General features: G+C 37.0%; 1 protein-coding gene across 1 annotated transcript in view; it reads right to left on the reverse strand.

Moving 5' to 3' along the window:
• The window catches only part of dnajc11.L (DnaJ heat shock protein family (Hsp40) member C11 L homeolog), a 126,557-nt gene that overhangs the window by 47,658 nt on the left and 59,312 nt on the right, over positions 1-19,587 (reverse strand). Inside the window, exon 4 of the mRNA XM_018226143.2 lies at positions 5,396-5,497. Coding sequence (XP_018081632.1) covers positions 5,396-5,497 — 102 coding nt within the window. The remainder of the gene's footprint in view (positions 1-5,395; positions 5,498-19,587) is intronic.

The raw sequence follows: 19,587 nt of genomic DNA on the forward strand, positions 1-19,587 counted from the left end.
TTCTTTATTTTCTTAATTTGACTCGAGTGTAAGTTACTGGATACTCTGACATCCAACATGGCAAGACTGATTTAGACATTTTTGTAAAAATGGCCTTAGAATTAATGCTCCCAATACTGTATATAAAAGATAGCAGTGTAGAACACTATGTAAATTAATAGTATAGCCCCCTGCTTGACAAAGAAACATCTTAACTCAGAATCATTATACGGTACTTACAAAAAGGAACAGTTAGAGTGCAAATAAATCAGTAAGCAGAGGTGACTGCATGATAAATGCCAGGAATCTGCCAACAGTTGTGTCTAATAGTCGCACACTAGGGGCAGATTTATTAAGGGTCGAATTGAAAATTCGAATTCAAATTGTTTTTAATGGTCAAAACTGTCAAATTCTACTAGGGAATTATCCGAACTTAATTCGAGTTTTTAAAAAAATTTGAATTCGATTTTCGAGATTTATCATACGCTTTACCAGATTTATAATACTCTGGCACTTAGAATTCGAATTTGACTATTTGCCTCCTAAAACCTGCCAAATTACTGTATAAGTCAATAGTAGAGGTGCAGGAATCAATTTGGAGTTGTTTGTAGCCTTCCTGACATTTGAGGTTTTTTTTCAGGAGAAAAACAATTCATACGAATCAAATTCGATTTTTTAAAATAAATGTCTCCAAGTCGAAGTTTGAATTCATTTGAATTTAAGGGAGTTTTAAAAAACTCACATGGATTCAAAATTCGACCCTTGATAAATGTGCCTCTAGATCACACACTATTTTTCCTCCTCTCCATCCGCTTGTCCTCTTTTGTTCTTGAGTGGAAATTGGGAATGGCCAAACTATAAGCATTCAAAGTAAAATATTTAGTGAGAAGGAGGTGTGTCAACACCCAGGCCGAAAGAAAGCTTTCCTAGTAAAATGGTAGGCTAGTTTGACACTGGGAAGAGAATAAAATCTCCTTTTTCTCAAGGCAAAATTGCTCCAGTGTATCTGGCCAAACTGGCTGCAGATCAGCTAATTTTGCAATTAGGTTGAACAGCTGAAGCTACCAAACATTTGACCACTAGACTAGTCAAGTACTTACCAGTAGGTGGGAAAAAGATGTGAAACTTATCAGCAATAGGCAGCTTTTGATACTGCAGAACTACAACTGCCACATCCCTCTACTAGTTAGCTGAGGCAAGCTGCAGTTGGACTTGCTGTGTTTTTTCCCTTGAAGACGTTATTCTGAATTGAGGAAGCCAGTTGTATGACTGGTCTTCAAGGAAAAAAACACAGCAAGTCCAGTTGATTTGACATATTTCTATAGATGCACCCAAATATACATATACATTTTTTTAGCCCATCATCTTTACATAATTGCTAGATTTTAAATGAAAGTACTAATACACAATACTAAGTGCAAAAATGTGACAAACTAGGGAACAAAGCATAAATACAAACAGGAGGTCAAGATTAAAAATGGAAATTCATTAGTAGTCACTCTTTAATGTTTAAATCATAAACAATACATCATAAATCTAACGAACGGTTATAAACTGAGGCTTCAAAGTATTGACTAAAAGGTTATTTGGTATGGGAACTTTCATGTTTTTAACTGCCTGAACATGCAACCAGGGAAACCAGCTATAACTGTGGATGATTCATTCCACGTATCCGCAATAAAATGGTCATTGCCACCGACTCTCTTGCCACCCCTGAATGCTGAAAAGCCCCAAATCACGCTTAAAGGTAAAGGTCATAGAAGAAGGCAAAGTCATTTAATATGCATGAAATAGCTGTGAGGAACACATGATAATAGAATTATGTTATATGTTCCTCTTCATTTCCATAGAATTTTAACAGCGTTCACCAGCTTTGAATACCATGATTTAACTTGCATACATTTGAGTTAGACAGATTTAAAAAAAAAAGGGCAATGGAAGCGCCTAATCGTCTTGTAGCGGTAAACAGATTATTGCTCTTTTGGACCAATACAACTCATTTTGGATTTGCAGTTATATAGATTTCCACTTGTTCTTCACAGAGAAATAGAAGACACCATTTGCACAACATTGTTCCCTATAGATTTTAATTTAGAATTTTATGTCCTGGATATCAGCTTTTATTGTTAATATAATTAAAAGCCGTGATTGATATCCTGCTTTTTTTCCATAGCTAAAGGGGAATAATGTAGTTCAGGGAGGGGGGAGGTTTTGTTCCAGTTGTAAAGCAAATATGCCTTCTAGCTAGAAATCTGCTCTCTTATTATATTTATTTTTACCCAAGGTTGTCACAACAGCAAAGGAATAAGCAAGAGGAGAAAGTACTACTTATAACCACACTTGTCATTGTCAAAGAGAGAAAGAAGATCTTAATTAGGAACTGAAAAAAAAACAGTTACAAGCGTGTAACACAAGGTATAATTAGCTTAGGTAGGTTTCGGAAAGCTACTATCTGATTTACTTCCACATATCGAAAAAAACGGCTTGTAACTTGCTTGTTTCCAGCTGTAACATGAAACTGTAATAACACATTGTCACATAGCTGGGATCTACTGCCTTTCAAATGAGCTACTGCTAAAAAATAAACACTATATGGCCAAAAATTTGTGGACACCTCTTCTATTTATTGCTATTGGCTATGTAAACCACACCCATCATAGCAGACACAGGAGCTGCGTTTCCAAGTCATAATGTCCCTGCACAGAAAGAGATTGCCAAGTTGGGAGTGGAAGAACTTGAATAGTAGTGATAAGAAAATAATTTATTAGGACATAAAAAAAAAGGCCAAATGAGTTTCATGCCTTTTGGGGCACTTACTCATGCAATGAAATACATGAAATGCATGAGGCCTCTTTGAGTAAGTGCCTCAACAGGCACAAAATGCATTAGGGCTTTTTTATGTCCTTTTTTTTTTTTGGTTAAATCTCACACCACATTTAAAATTTTCAGCCTATAGAATGCACCCTCAGACTGGGGTGATTTGTGAGATTTTGTCTTCTTGTACTATCTTGCAATCCTTGTTATTGGATGACATTAGTTCTTTTATTCTTCCACCAAAGTAGATAGTGCCTAAAAAAGCAACCAAAATACTGCACGCTTTTGCATGAAGTCCTTTTATTGGTTCACTAGCAATAGTAATACTTTTTTAAATGATATTTAAATTATGTAAAGTACATAGATATATACAGGTATGGGACCTGTTATCCAGAATGCTTATCTTTCTGTTATTAGGATCTTCATTCCTTAAGTCTACTTGAAAATCATGTAAAAATTAAATAAAGCCCAATAGGCTGGTTAGGCTTCCAATAAGGATTAATTATATCTTAGTTGGGATCAAGTACAATGTTCGGTTTTATTATTACGGAGAAAAATAATTACAAATTAGGATTATTTGGATAAAATGGAGTCTATGGGAGATGGCCTTTCTATAATTCTGAGCTTTTTGGATACAAATATATTTGGAATATCCTGTAAACAATAAACCCAACAGCTTGGTTTTGCTTCCAATAATTAATAAATTATATCTTCGTTAGGATCAAGTACAATTTACTATTTTATTATTAAAAAGAAAAAGCAAATCATTTTTAAAATTTTTGATTATTTGGATAAAATGGGAGACGGAGTTTATGAGAGACGGCCTTTCTGTAATCGAGAGCTTTTTGGATAATGGGTTTCCTGATAACCGATCCCATACCTGTAGTGGCGTTTTTCACCCCTTACTCCATTGCTTTTGGCCTTCACAGGGCCCTGACCTCAACCCAACTGAACACCTGTGGAAAAATCTGGAAAAATCTTTCCTACAGGAGAAGAGGGTAAAAGTTTGTTTTAGAACCCACTAGATGACAAACTTGACCTTAATAAACATTTGGAATGAGATGTTGGATGGACAGGTGCCCACTTACTTTTGACTACAAAATATATTATTTTACAACAGCCTGATTAATGCAGACATATTTCTAAAATGTAAACTGTAAAGTGAAAGATTTTATTTGTTTAACCAAGATATCTACCTTCCTTTGAGCCCAATATGCATTAAGACTAAGAGGCTTATTTGTTAATTTTTGAGGTTGAGAAAAAAAATGTGACAAAATACATACATTTTTTAATGTGTTTTATTTTCCCCCCAAGTACTAACTTTAATATTTATTTCATAAATAAATAAATACACTCTTCCAAGTCCTTTCTATATTACAAATATTGCCCCACTGAGACCAGTTAGAATACATTGAGAACTTTTTCTCCAGTTCAATGATCCATCACCGTCCCTGTGTTTTCACAAAACTATACAAACAGCTATTATTAAATAATGCTTATTCTTACACTCTGCAATGCAACGGACTGGCGGTTGCGAGTAGAGGTCAGGCTCAAAAGCAGGAGCTGTGAAAGTGTGATTCCATAGGTTCATGATCTAATCCAATGAAATTTCACCAGCAGATCAGAAAGTGAAAAGGAACCTCAGCTGCTCATAACTCTCGCCAGTTCCAAAACATTTGGGCTGTCAGCAGTAACGAAAATAGCACTAGAATGTGCCAGTCAACAGGTATGACCAGCACAGTATAAATCTGTTGTGCCATGAGCCAATAGGTCAATTACAGTTTGGGGCTGTAGGACTCCTATACAGGAATTTGAGAAAGAATTATTGCAATAAGCCTGATCTGGACAATAAGTCTAGTAGACTGAAAGACAGCAATTATGCTTAATAAAGGTCCTGCTAACAAGCAATTCAAAACTGCCTATGGTCTAGAAGTTGTGTACAGAAATGAAACTGTCAGATTTGTCCTACCATATGAAAACACAATAACACTCACCTTGTAATACTTTCTATCTAACTTGTAAGACACAAGTACACAGAGCATTCCACTTGAATTCACATGCATTAGTAGTTGCTTAGCTAGTTTCTCTTTGTGAAAAATGAATTGAAACCAGCAAGGAACCTGCTCTCTCCTTGTTCTGTTGTGATGTTTATATATTTTCTACCAACCATGGAAGATGTCTAGTCAAACCTTGGCTTTGATTGAAGATCTGTAGTGTTTGGCCTGGTTGGTGTCATATGATTCAGATCCAATAACTAGATGGCAAAGCCTAGATAACTTCAGTAGAAACATTGAAGTCTGTTTATCACCAAAAGCTGAAAAGTTAAGCATGTCTCTCTGGTGGGGACCAATCTCGACTCAGGGCTTTGAACACTTATTTTGTATAGGATAGTGTTCTATAGCGAATATCCCTTACAAAAGGCCTAAGTTTTTTGAGAAAAAATGGCTAGCAATAGCAATTTTCAGCTGATTGCATGGCTGGCCCTACAGGGGACCAGTGAACTAAATTTTCAAGAGTATGTGCATCTGAATATGGATTACATTCAACCGAGATGACAAAACACACTGAAAAGTACTATAAAATAAATGTTAATGAAATTTACCTTAGGATTGGTTCGCTGCTGAAGCCTTCTTTCTTCTCTTTCCCTTTGTAATCTCTCAAATTCTTCTCTGATCTCAGCTGCTGTTCGTTTCCGCTCTACAACCTAAACAAAAAGATCATTTTGAATAGATGTAACTAATGAAAGGTCAAAAACTGGAAAAAAACTTTGAATATCTAAGAAAGCAATAAACAATAAAAGAGCGCTATATCAAATAAATAAGCTATGAGAGCCAGGGAACCTGAAGTCCTCAAGAACTTCTTCAAAGATCTGGTAGAACAACAAAACAACAAAGATTCTAGTAGATCAAAAGATAAGGTGCAAGTGAAGTGTTCTGCATTAGGATTCATGCAGTGCAGAAAATTCTCATGTTTGAATATCACATCATACATTTGTCTGTTGCATGTGGACCTCCCAATGCATAAAATGCTTTTAATACAAGAGGTTAAAGAAATACACAGAAGAGATCCTGTACAACAGCAAATTACAAAGTAATGTTTGTGTGGGGGGCTTTGGATATTGATATCTTTGTCAAAACTTTACTGGTCCTTTTATCATACTTCAACAGTTTGACAGTTATGTACTCTGTGTCATTTCCTACTAATCCTGTCTGACCATGATGTGTTATCTGGCAGCTCCTGTCATCTTTGAAGTATCATTAGAATGGTAAATGCACTTGCTGTACAAATGGGGCAGCAAGGGGCAAAGAAAACCGACAAGACCTGCAAGTATGAACAAGAAGAAACAAAAAGGACCACAGAAAGTGGTTTGGGAATGAACAGCTTAAAAATAAAACATAGTACAATTCAGAAATCACTGAAACTGAGAAAAAGAGCAACCTCTCCCAACCAGAGTGAATATTTTATAATTATTATAATAATTAGGAGTATATAAGGAAAACCCCGGCACTCTCTCATCACTGCTGTCTCATGCTATCATTAGCTGTAATGCTCACGTGAGCACTGAAATGTAATGTCACGGTAATCACATGGTCAGCATCCATACAACTTCATATCTGGGTGTCAGCCCCGGATCAGATGTCAATAATAATCCATCCCTGGTGTATCAGGAAACTTACAGTAGCCTAAGCTTGCCTGAACTGTAACTGATGGATGTATGAAATGTCTTGCTACCAGGACAAACCTGAAAACGCACAACATCAACAAATAAAAATGTTTTTCATGATTGTTAGTGGAAAGTAACTGAAGCATCCGTACAAAATTAGGGATGCGACGAATCCAGCAGGATACGGATTTGGTTGAATCCTTCTGCCCGGCCAAACCGAATCCTAATTTGCGTATGTGTATGGATTCGGCTGAACTCCCAAATTCTTCACGAAAGATTTGACCGAATCCAGATGGTAAGGGAAAACATTTTTTTACTTCCTTGTTTTGTGGCAAAAAGTCACGCCATTTCCCTCCCCGCCCCTAATTTGCGTATACGTATACGTATGTATACGTATGTATACTTTTTGCCACAAAACAAGGAAGTAAAAAAATGTTTTCCCTTCCCACCTGGATTCGGTCAAATCTTTCGTGAAGAATTTGGGGGTTCTGCCGAATCCAAAATAGTGGATTCGGTGCATCCCTATACAAAATACTCATTTTAGGTTACATAACTGTGTCTTGGCGTTTGAAATTCATCCTACAACTATGTACTACTGTATATGTTTGCTCAAAAACCCAATGTATCTATAACATACACTTGATAAAACATTGGTATTAAGTGTATTTATCTATTTTGGGGAAAGTGATTTAATACGATGGTGCAAGGGTTTTAGAGCTAGGAACCCATTTCTCTTTAAAGTTTGAGAGCAACACACTAAGGGGCAGATTTATCAAAATGCGAGTTTAGAGCTTAAAGCAGAAACAAACCCTTAATAAAAAAAAAAACCCTAATCCCCAACCCTACAGAGATCCCCCTCCCTCCTCCCCTACAGCCTAGCTGACCCCTCCCCCCGGGAAAATGCCCCTCAGTGCAGATTCTGTCCAGCGGAGTTTACAGGCGCATTGCGGCGCATGGGCAGTTGGAGCAATTTTCTGTTTCGCGACAGCCGCGAACGCGCCGAAATTCACAAAAAATTGCCAAACCGACGGTCTCATTACGAAGCGGTTGAAGATGGCACTCCGCTGGACAGAATCTGCATGGAGGGGCAAGTAAAGAGTCAGGGGCATTTGCCCCGGGGGGGGGTCAGCTAGGCTGGGGGGGGGAGGTCTATGTAGGGTAGGGTTTTTTTTTTATTAAGGGGTTGTTTCTCCTTTAATAAATAAAAACTCACCCACGTTCTATTCATTCCTATGGGCCTTTTAGAACCGTATTTATTAAATGGTGAGTTCTAACTTCCACCCATTGAGAAATACAATTATAAAAGTCCCATAGGAATGAATAGAACATGGGTGAGTTTTTATTTATTAAGCTCTACACTCACATTTTGATAAATATGCCCCTATGTGTTCCCAGGTACTATTAACAGCACCAATCTACTTCTATACACACATTCAATTTTCATACACATAACATAAACCTTTCTCCACCATTTTATCCAAGTATGGCTGAGAGCATTGGTTCATTATGATACTCATCATTGATTCCATGTCCACGCCATCACTGTCCTCCTCTAGTACTTGCCTAATGGCTGAAAACCAAATGTTATACTGCTTGGCTCATTGCTAATTATGCCGACCAACCACGCAGCCAAAAACTACTTTATGCATAAAAAAATCATTAATTCATACAGCAAAGAATTAGCAGTTCTAAGGAGTTGAAGGCTGTAATTGTGCATGAGACATTTAAACCTTCCCTCTTTCATCAGGATCAAGAATAACTAAAGCAGAAAAAGGTGATTGAAAGGTTATTGAACTTATTACTTGTCTTTTTCTAACTTTAATACCTCAAGGCAGGTTACTGGGTACCGGTACCTGATATGCTAATTCACAAGAAAGTTACTTTGGCTTTGACCTCTCTATTAAACGGAGTGGTTTAACTTTTCCAGAGGACAAAATAATAAAAGACAATAGCTACAGTAATTAATGCACAAAACCTTGTAAAGTCTCTTTTGTCTAAATATTCTTATCTTTAAAAGACACTAATGAGTGTGATAGAAAAATGTCTGCAATAGCCACTACAAATCTCAAACTGTACATTAAGCAGATTATATCTAACAGATATTGCAAACGTTTCGCTTTTGGCCAGTTTCCCTCATCTCTTTCTGCCAATTCTATACGACCGAGAGAGAATCCTATTTTTAGAAGGACAATTTCTGAAAATCACTGGTGCTCAGATTTATCACTTTGCTGGTATTTCAAATTCAATGTTATCTCTTCGAGACCAATAAAATTAAGACCAGACTCACAGTAAAATTAGACACAATCTACTAGTTTATCCTGTTTAGCCTGGATCTATTTTATAGATTTAGGGAATTCTAAAATATGAATTACTTCATATAAAGAGGGTGATTTCTCACATATGCAGGGGAGAAGGAACTTTGTGCCTACTGTGTTCAGACAATACCCAAAATACATAACTGTAGCCACTGGCTGGATCTGTTTGGAATTGGAAGATTTTGCATCCATTGTTTAGGCATGCCATGGCCTCTCTGGATTCCACTTACTAGAAGAGGTGCTAAAGAGCTTGATGGAGAAGGTCTTATTTGAATAAGAAAAGCTGCAAGGTAGAACTAGTTGATGTGAGGGAGAGCTAAAAAAAACAAACAAGGGTTAAAACCTTAAACATCAAGAGCAGGGACTCAAGTAGATAGGGTCACGCATAGAGAGATCACTACTGTAAGGGCTTTGTACTCTGGGGACTGTGATCATGTAAGGCTCTCTATTAAGATGAGTGGAACCTGCTGAAGAAAGGGTCTACTGTGAAAATAAATAACTAATGGTGTTTAAGAACCACTGGTGCCCAAGCAATTATTTAAATGAGAACGAAAGGTATAATCACTGGGGAGGAAACCCCTCTTTGCTATAATGGCTTACCCAAAACTGGGGGGCAGTGCTATTGTTTGCTAAAAGCTGCACCAGCCTGGGGCATTTCTGTAGAACAGTGATCTCCCAACCAGTGGTTCGCAAGCAACATGTTGCTCACCAACCCCTTGGATGTTGCTCTCTGTGGCCTCAAAGCAGGAGATTATTTTTGAATTCCAGACTTGGAGGTAACTTTTGGTTATCTCCAGGTGTACTGCCAGAAATAACCTCCTGCAGGCTGCCAGTCCACATAGGGGCCAATTACCCAAACACAGCCCTTAATTCTTGTGGTGCTCCTCAACTCTTTTTTTTACATTTGAAAGTGGCTAGCTGGTTAAAAAAAGGTCAATGGCAGAGGTCCCTTAAATCATTTTTATGTTCATGATTTTTTTGGTGGTTTGTGCTCAAAAACTTTATCAGTTCAAGGCATTCAAGTTTTTTTTTTGCTGATAATTTGAACAATTCAAGTATTCACGTTTTTACCCCTAAATGCATTGATTCCAGTTTTTAACTTTCTGTTTTTTCATAAATAAGCAAATAATCGAGTTGTGAGCTTATTTGAGGTAGAATAAACCTGGCAAACTCGACCTTTGATAAAATAACCCCCGAAGAGGTGACGTATTCAATCTACCGCCCATGCCAAGGCCCAAAGAAAAGAGGAAAAAAGTGGAAGAATATCAAATAAGCTCCTACTGCAATATCCTGGGCTGATTTTAAATTTTCAGAGAACAGTAGTACTAGCAATCACGTAAGTGATTATAATCACTGGGGGCACTTTTTCTTCTCCTTTACAAATTTGTAATGTGTGCGAGACAAGTCATTGTGCTGGAAAAAGCCACGTGTCCTGAACAGTGAAAGTAACCAATCTAAAAGAAAACCTTAAGCATATTTTAATACAGGAGTTAGACAACAAATCTGTGCTTGTTAATTAGGGATGCACCAAATCCAGGATTCAGTTCTTGATTCGGCAAGGATTCGGCCTTTTCAGCAGGATTCGGCCAAATCTTTCTGCCCGGCCGAACCTGAACCCCAATTAGCATATGCAAATTGGGGCAGGGAGGGAAGAAAAACATGTTTTCCCCTTCCCACCCTAATTTGCATATGTAAATTAGGATTCGGTTCGGTATTCGGCCAAATCTTTTGTGAAGGGTTCCGCCAAATCCAAAATAGTGGATTTGGTGCATCCCTATTGTTAATAATCTTAAAAACAAGTATCTCAACTCATAAATAATTAGCATTACATGGTGGTAACGCAAATCTGATAGAGTTCTAATTAGAAAAAAAGCAAACAGGATGGGAGGCTGAGAAAAAACATTTTGCAAAGGACTAATTGGTGCAGATAATCCATCAGAGACTTTCCAACAACTATAGAGAAACAAAGCTGCACAGTGTAATACCTTTACACTTTCTAGGAAAAGGACACTCTGGTAGTATAAATCCTTTACAAAAGATTCTGCTAAATATAATTTCGAACCCCAATTTGCATATTCAAATCCATACAGAATCCTCTGTAAAAATAAATGTTACCGTTGATTGTCCAGAGCTTTAATGTCACATGACTTTAAAGGCCTGGATATGGTTTGTCTGAATTAAATGTTTTTGGCTAAATTTGAATACAGCAAAAAGTGTAATGATTTAGCCCAATTCTGATACTAATCAAAGCTACAGATTTAAGCTGTTTAAAGCTATGTGTATTGAAATGTTCTGGACTGCATCTGCCTTCCATTGGGTTTTTCTGTACAGGCACTTACATTCAGTTTGTACAATGGCACAAAGGAATCGGACATTAAAAGGAGAATGGAGCTGGCACACAGACAAGGAAAAATACACTTTCCTCTGTGTCGAACAGTCAAAATGCTGCAAGATGATGTATCATTATATTGCATGTTAGTGTGTGCCAAGCGGGTATATATTTTCTTCCAATTGCCATATTACCCATTTTAGATGCAGAGAGGTTTGTTGTCTTGTATGAGCCATCAGTGAAATCTGTTTCAACATGTAACTTTATGTATGTTATAGATGAGTTAAAAATTGTATTTGCTCATTTTCGACAAACACAAGCAATGCATGAGGTTCTATCAGTGTAAATAGAAAAACTATAGAACCCAACCACAGGTATTATTGTAGCTTGCCTTTTAGCCTTCTGCTTTCTAAGGACTAAAACAAGTTTAAAACTCAGGGCCATTAGTTGGTATGTGAAATAAAAATAAGAAACAAAGGCAAATATTTTTGAGCGACTTAGGAGTATGAATTATAACTTATAGGGGAACAACCATGAAATGAAAGTTCTGAGATATGCTTAAAGAAATATTTTACCATTAAGAATGACGCAACATTTCATAAAAATGTGCCGTTATATGTAGTGCCCTCTCCTCCTGGCACTGTTGCAATACGATTGTTTTTTGGTGGGGCAGAAATAACTGGCATGGCAAAGCCTGGGTAACTATCAGTAAACAACTATAAGGGTTCATGGGCTCAGGCTGCCGATATTTATTAGGAATTTCCCCAGAGTGGGAGGTGAGGGGATAGGAGGAGTGGTGCATGGCCCAAGATCTTGAGGGCTATCAGCCAAGCCTTATGTGGGGTAGTTAGTGTCATTGGTAGAGGGACAAAATCCCTGGGATTCCGATAAGGAAAGTTGCGAAGACTCTCCCATGAGGATAATAAAAGAAATTGTAGTTGCGAGTTTGGGTTATATGGGTCAGGGTTAAAGCACCAGTGGAGGTAACATATTTGTGAAGCTATGTAGTACCAATGGAAGTTGCGGAGGGCCAGTCCTCCCTCCTCGCATGGGGCACACAACTTTGATCAAGCAATTCTGGGTGTTTTATTGTTCCAGAGAAAGGGCATCAAGATTTGGTTTATACTTTTAAAGTACTTTTTGGGGATAAAGTGCATCATTTTTAAAGGCTACACTATATTATGCATGTGGGTTTGGACGACACAAAAACCACAAAGTACAAAAACAGGAAGAATTGTTGTACACCATTGCAAGAGTTTAACCTTTACAATCCAGAATAAATAACTCTAAATTATGTTAGCCGTGACATTTTTGTGACATGGACAAGGGAAAAAAAGGCTAGTTTCCATGAATTGAAGGCGTCAAATTCTAACATGATTTACAAATTTCAGAGACATCTTGAAGGGCTAGCTACAAGGTGAAAATGTCTCCCAGTAATAATTTATATTAAAATGAGTAAACTTTTTCCTATTCTAAATTCTATGGGTGACCCTGCCATTTCTTACTGTCCGTGCAGAAAACGATTCACAAATAATAATAGTAATGACAGTAAATCAAATAACACCAGAGGAAAACTGTTGTGTTAGTGCAGTCATTATTATGGTAATGTCAGATATTGTTCACTGCATTCTGCACCGAATATGACTAGGATCTAAGTCAAACAAATACGGCTGGTTTTTTTTTTTTTTTTTTTTTTTTTAAAGAGAACCAAAATATTTACTTGGGATGTTGCCATGTCTTTACACATCGCAATAAATCAGTTAAAATGAATTAGATAAAATATTCACTGAGCTGCAGGTTAATAGAGTACAAGCTTTTGGGAAAACCACTACCCATTATAATATTAATGTGAATCACAAATTAATATTAATTCAGTACAGTTAATACAGTACATCATACTTAGAAATAAGATACAATTCATACTTATTGGAGGCAAAACAATCCTATTGAGTTTATTTAATATTTAAATTATTTTTAAGGTATGGAAATACAAATTATTGAAAGATCCTTAAACCGGAAACCCAGAGTCCAGAGCATTCTGGATGACAGGTTCCAGACCTATACAGGTACCAGTATTTGAGGCTTCTGATGTATATACAGCAGGTTCAACAGGAAACCATTGCTAGAGTAGATACTGTTTATTTATGGAAAAAATGCTAAGCATTTCTAAATAATTAATTTAAAGGCTAAACTTAATTAAATTGAACAAAAAAGTTGCAGGAGGTCTTCAGCGCAAACATTTTCCACCTGTTGTGAATGAAATGTGTCTTCAATACCATAGAAGGTAATAAACCATCATTTTGCGAATGTTAAGAATGTCTAAAGCTTTGAAAGGCCTGGGCAAATGGTTGGAAAAATTAAAGTAGCTGCTTACAATCGATTACAAAACTGCCAGCCTGCTGTCAAATGATACAGTTCAGAGAATAAATGTCTCCTGTTATCATATGGTTCCAAGAAACACTGTTCGAGTCATGCCCCATGTAGAAGATTTAACTGGGGCTTATCATGTCAAACTTATTCTAACGCTAATATTTATCTGGAGGGAAATATGTATATTATGCATGGCTGCTGGTTCTTACTTTGTGCCCTCATAATGACAATAAACATTTTTGTTAAAAAAGGGATATGTACCCAGGCACTAGGTGGTAATACTCAATGGTACATAGTCAAGTCACATCAGTCCCTCCCCAGTGGATTTTAAAGGGGTTGTTCACCTTTGCGTTGACTTTTAGTTACATTTTTAGCATTTTATTCAGCAGTTCTCCAGTTTTCAATTTCAGCAATTTAGTTTCTAGGGTCCAAATGACAATAGGAGAGGGCCTGTATAGATAGATGAGTAATAAGAAGTAGCAATAACAATACATTCATAGCCTTTCATAGGGTCAATGAAAGCTTGAAGAAGAAAGCAAATAATTCAAAAACTATAAAAAAAAGAAATAACGAAGGCCAATTGAAAAGTTGCTTGGAATTGGCCATTCTATAACATACTAAAAGTAAACTTGAAGGTGAACCACCATATTAAAGGTGAACCACCATATTTAAACACTTCAAACACTATAAGGTCACTATCAGGAACTGGTTAACCTATGTTTTTGAAGCTGGTTTCCCATGAGGAAACCCCTAAAGACACAGGGAGAACATAAAAACCCAATCTCTAGCTCGAATTGAACCTAGAAGCCCCAACGCTACAAGGCATAAGTTGTCTTAAAAGCTTTAAACCATGTCAGAAGGAGAATTATAAATTATGTGGCATAGTGAAAGACACCCAAAGGCTAGGGCCTAGGGCTAGGGAGTCAGAGAATCTGCTGCCCTGCTGTTCCCCTTGATTTTTTCAACTGCGGGTGGATTTTGGCGTGAAATGCAAAATGTCTCGTTTCGGCGGTGAAAACTGACACATCTGCTTGCACCCAAACAGAAACAATAATTCCGGGTTTAGGAAAAGCAGGAGCGGAACAGCAGTGGGTCAGCTGATTCTCTGCAGGCTTAGATCCAACATCATCTAGCCCTGGCCAAATGGAACTCTACAACCTGTATGAGCTAAGGACACAATTACCCAAGCAGATAAAAATACAGAGCCAAGAACAACTTCTGGGGTCCAAGGTTTGATCCGAGGCAATGCAATTTCTTAAATACTATTCAAAAATGTGAAGCACATCAGAGCCCTATACTGAATTTGTTAGCAGTGGAAATCTCTGCGAACTTTTACACATCACAGCTTTAGAAGTAAAAAATAATAAATGATACCAACTCTTGGGCTATTTGGATATAAAATAAAAATTTGCGTGCTGCTATTAAGTCTGTCTACTGGCCACTTCCCTGACTGCACGCAGCCAAACTGCCATCTCCAAGACAAAGGAAATGATAGGTGTAGTTTGTTCCTCTAATAAAGATGTCAGTCTATAAAATCATCTCTTGCCAATGATCTATGCTTCGTCAGGCTTATGAGTCCCCATAAACATTTTATATGGATCGCAAGCAATAAGCATGCTCATTTGTATAAGTCATCGAGTGCCTTGCTCCATGTTCTACACAAGGTATATTAACTATAGCAACCCTCAGGTAAGCGGCACTGCCGGGACAATACTGCATGCACACAGTAGCATAAGGCATCAGATTTTTATTGTCTAGAAACAGAAAATATTTTCACACTAAACAGACCAGTGGCAATGAAAAAACATACTGTGAGATCTCCAGCCATACAATTTGCTAACATCACAAAAGTCTGCACTTTTTATCAAAGCTACCATTTAGCTTACATGTCCTGCCAACGGAGGTAGGAATACAAAGCTCACGCATGACATGAATAGAACAGATATTACATAAACCCCACACACACATATCAAAGGGACTGGTGATCAATGCGCTTTGCCAGTGGCATAAGAAAGGTGCAAAAGGCATGGGATGGAGAGGTGGACATCACAGCTGACCTGCCCCTGTACTGTAGCTACTAGTCAGCTTTTAATGTTGTGCCAGTTGCATTACAGAGAAAACGTACACACAAAATAATAAAAAAAAGAAATGCGTTGCCAGCCAAAAAGCAGGATTTACATTTTGGCAAACGCTTAAAACACAAGAATACAGGGGTTTTATGTTTAAAAATAAATATATGGGGAAAGGTGCCATTGAAAAATGCACAAGGATGATAAGGGACGAAAGAGGATTGTAGGGGCAGATTTATTAAGGGTTGAATAGTAAATTCGAATTTTCATACCATTTTTGGTGTCAAAATTCACACATTTGAAATTTAATTCAATGTAAATTCTAATGTGAGATGTATCACATCATGGAAATATTTCTAATTCGAATATTCGCCATATTAATTTACAAGTCAATGGCAGAGATCCATTGACCTATTTAAAGGAATAGTTCAGTGTGAAAATAAAAACTGTGTAAATAGATAGGCTATGCAAAATAAAAAATGTTTCTGATATAGTTAGTTAGCCAAAAATTTAATGTAAAAAGGCTGGAGTGAACAGATGTCTAATAAAACAGCCAGAATCCAACTTCCTGCTTTTCAGCTCTATAACTCTGAGTTAGTCAGCGACTTGAAGGGGGGCCACATGGTACATTTCTGTTCAGTGAGTTTGTAATTGATCCTCAGCATTCAGCTCAGATTCAAAAGCAACAGATATGACCCATGTGGCCCCCCCCTCAAGTCTCTGATTGGTTACTGCCTGGTAACCAGGGTAACCAGTCAGTGTAAACCAAGAGAGCTGAAAAGCAGGAAGTAGTGTTCTGACTGACTTGTTATACATCAAATCACTCCAGCCTTTATACATTTTTGGCTAACTAACTATATTAGAAACATTTTTTATTTTGCACAGCCTATCTATTTACCAAGTTTTTATTTTTACATTTTTACACTGAACAATTCCTTTAAATATGTTAATAGCCTTCCTGATATTCCAATTTTTTTGGAGGAAAATTTGATTCGAGGAAATTCCGATTTGAGCTTCATTCGTATTCGATTCGAATACAAAACAAATTTTCAGATCATTCATATTCGAGTTGTGAATTTTAGATGTTCAATTTTTTTCATAAAAAAACTCCCATTTGAGTTGTGAGTACAAAAAATTTGAAATATAACCTTTGATAATCCCCTTGGTGTCATCAATCAAAGCAAATGGTTATAAGAAGAGTGATCCCGTATAGAGCGTATGTAGTGGTGGATTTTGACGGGTAGGAAGCAGAAATATTGCGGGTTACTGTGCAAACTGAATCAGATCAGGATTGGATCTCACAGGTATGGCTTGGTAGCGGTTCTATTTTGGATACTGGTGTATTTGGCTGTAAAGGAAAGAGACTGATAGTGAGAAGAATTATTGGGGGATAATGAAAGGGTCCCAAAGACTCCCAGTTAACCAACAATAAAATTGACACTGGCACAGTTTAATTGGTAGGATGGAAAAACCGATGAGGAGTACATAGATGACATTGCTGAACTTTCTACAGGTCAGTTTTGTGTGTATTCGGATGGATGGACTGTTATGGGACTGAAGAAAATTTAAATTAATCAAAATCATAACTGAACACACAGTTATGGAGCCTGTTATCCAAAAAGCTCGGGACCTGTGGTTTTCCGAAAAACAGATCTTTGTGTAATGTGGATCTTCATACCTTAAGTCTACTAGAAAATCATTTAAATAAACCCAATAGGCTGGTTTTGCTTCCAAATAAGGATTAAATATAGCTTATTTTGGTTAAAGTACATGATACTGTTTTTTTTTTTTTTACAGAGAAAATGAAAATAATTTTTAAAATTTTGGATTATTTGGATAAATTTGAGTCTAAGGGAGACCAACATTGCGTAATTTGGAGATTTCTGGATAATGGGTTTGCGATTAACGGATCCCATACCTGTATATTATGTATAAACATCGGATTATCTTTTATGGGGAAAAATGCAACGGCCCAGGAAGAAAGTTAGTTAGCTGTCACACCTGAGTGCAGAGAAATTATAGGGGTGCCAAATATATTGTCCCTCCCCATTCAAATCACATTTCATTGCCCTCCCCTTAAAGTATCAGGAGCCCTAAAAAGGTCAGAATTTGCACACTGTGCACCATGAATATCATTAATATTAGCAGTAATGGCCACTGCTCCTAAATATAAGAAGTGCCGAAATATCGGAATAAGGAAAGAATTAGTTAAGTTTAGATGGATTCACCCTTACTTCATAATCAACAGCTAGGCCTCGCCCATGTGTAAAATGGCTATCAATTTAAAACTCAGCATTGCCTGGAAGCATCAAGGTTATATCGTTTTTTACACTCAAACCCCTGAGGCAAGCATTTCGGCAAGCTCACACTTTTTTTTTAAGAGGTATCATTGCTCAGTTTTCATTGACGCCAACGCTTCCCCGTCACTAGTTGACACGCTCACAATCAAGGCCTCTGCCACATGCCAGTCTTATTAAGTATCTACGGTGCAATTAACACAATTGATTTTGTTTCTGGACAAGATGTGGAAGTGTTCTGATATTTTGTCTTATCTGATTAAAAGTAAGTTAGTAACACTGGCAGGAATCCACTTTCGAGCTTTTTCATTGGACCTGAATCTGCACTTCTCTGTCTAGTTAAGTTTCAGAGAAAGCAAAAGAGACATGTCAGTACTTCCCATCCTGAAGGGCTTCCCAGAGACTTGTATCTTTTACAACTTCCTAATCTCAGCAGAACTTTTACTTTCCCCTCTGAAACATGGAATAAAAAACTTCATATCATTAAAGCAATGCTAACAAGCTTGGCAGTTTATAAGAGAAATAATAGGTCCCCAACCAGTGCTCTCTTTTCTACCCATCTCCTCACCAGCAGAGTGATTAGAGAGCTTAAAACACATTATTAAGATTTGGCAGTGCACAACTTGCTTTAAAACCGCAGTAGCTTAACCTGAAGAACACTTTGCATTATATTAAATTGGGGGATAAATATGTTCTTGGGTAATACCTCAATATTTACTACTAAGGAATTATATATTAAGTCTGTGCATAAGATGAAAGAGCATGTGAGCTGAAGAAATATTTGTATGCTAGAAAGATCGTCCATGATAGGAAACGTGAGCATGAGAGAGGCGGCATGTATGTAAAGAAAAAGAGACGGCCTGTGCGTGACTGCACATAATGTGATCATGTATGTATATATTTATTTGTGTAGCGTTAAGCTTTATATTTCTACAATTCAGTCATATATATATATATATATATATATATATATATATGTGTATATATATATATATATATATATATATATATATATATATATATATATATGTATGTATGTATGTATGTATGTATGTATGTATGTATGTATGTATGTATGTATGTATGTATGTATGTATGTATGTATGTATGTATGTATATATATATATATATATATATATATATATATATATATATATATATATATATATATATATGGGAAAATTGCTTAAAACGGATTTCAACAACAAAATTCCACAGGTAGGAAGCAGGAATAAAATAGGTTTACGACAGGAGAATACAGCAGTCAATGTGGGTTATATAAAAAGACAGGGGCTCTGTGGAGACATCCAGGAAGGCACATAGGCACACATGAAGAGATGTACTTGGATGTGGGGGCACTGAAGGTTAACAGAAGGATTCTGTAAGTTATACTTTGCTTGACAAGGTGCTGCAGTAGTCTCAGAGGCAAAGGATAAAGGCATGGATCAGAAATGAAAATTCAAAGGTTTCCCTCAGGTAGAGTGAAGAATCATAAGGGTTAAAGGAGAACTAAAGCTTGTTAAGGAAAAAGTCTAGAAATTCTGCACATTATGTTTTGGGGTCCTGTACCAGCCCAAAGCAACAACAGACTAGATATATATGAATCAAAAGATGCCCCAGTAGCTGCCCATCTTCTTTTCTGCCGAATCACGGCACATGTTCTGTGCGGCTGCCAGTTGCCTGGCGTTAGGGAATGACTGACAATATACTGTACATTTAGAATATAAGTAGGAGAGTACAAGGCTAATTA

This window comes from Xenopus laevis, chromosome 7L, assembly GCF_017654675.1.
Source record: "Xenopus laevis strain J_2021 chromosome 7L, Xenopus_laevis_v10.1, whole genome shotgun sequence".
NCBI classification, from domain to species: domain Eukaryota; kingdom Metazoa; phylum Chordata; class Amphibia; order Anura; family Pipidae; genus Xenopus; species Xenopus laevis.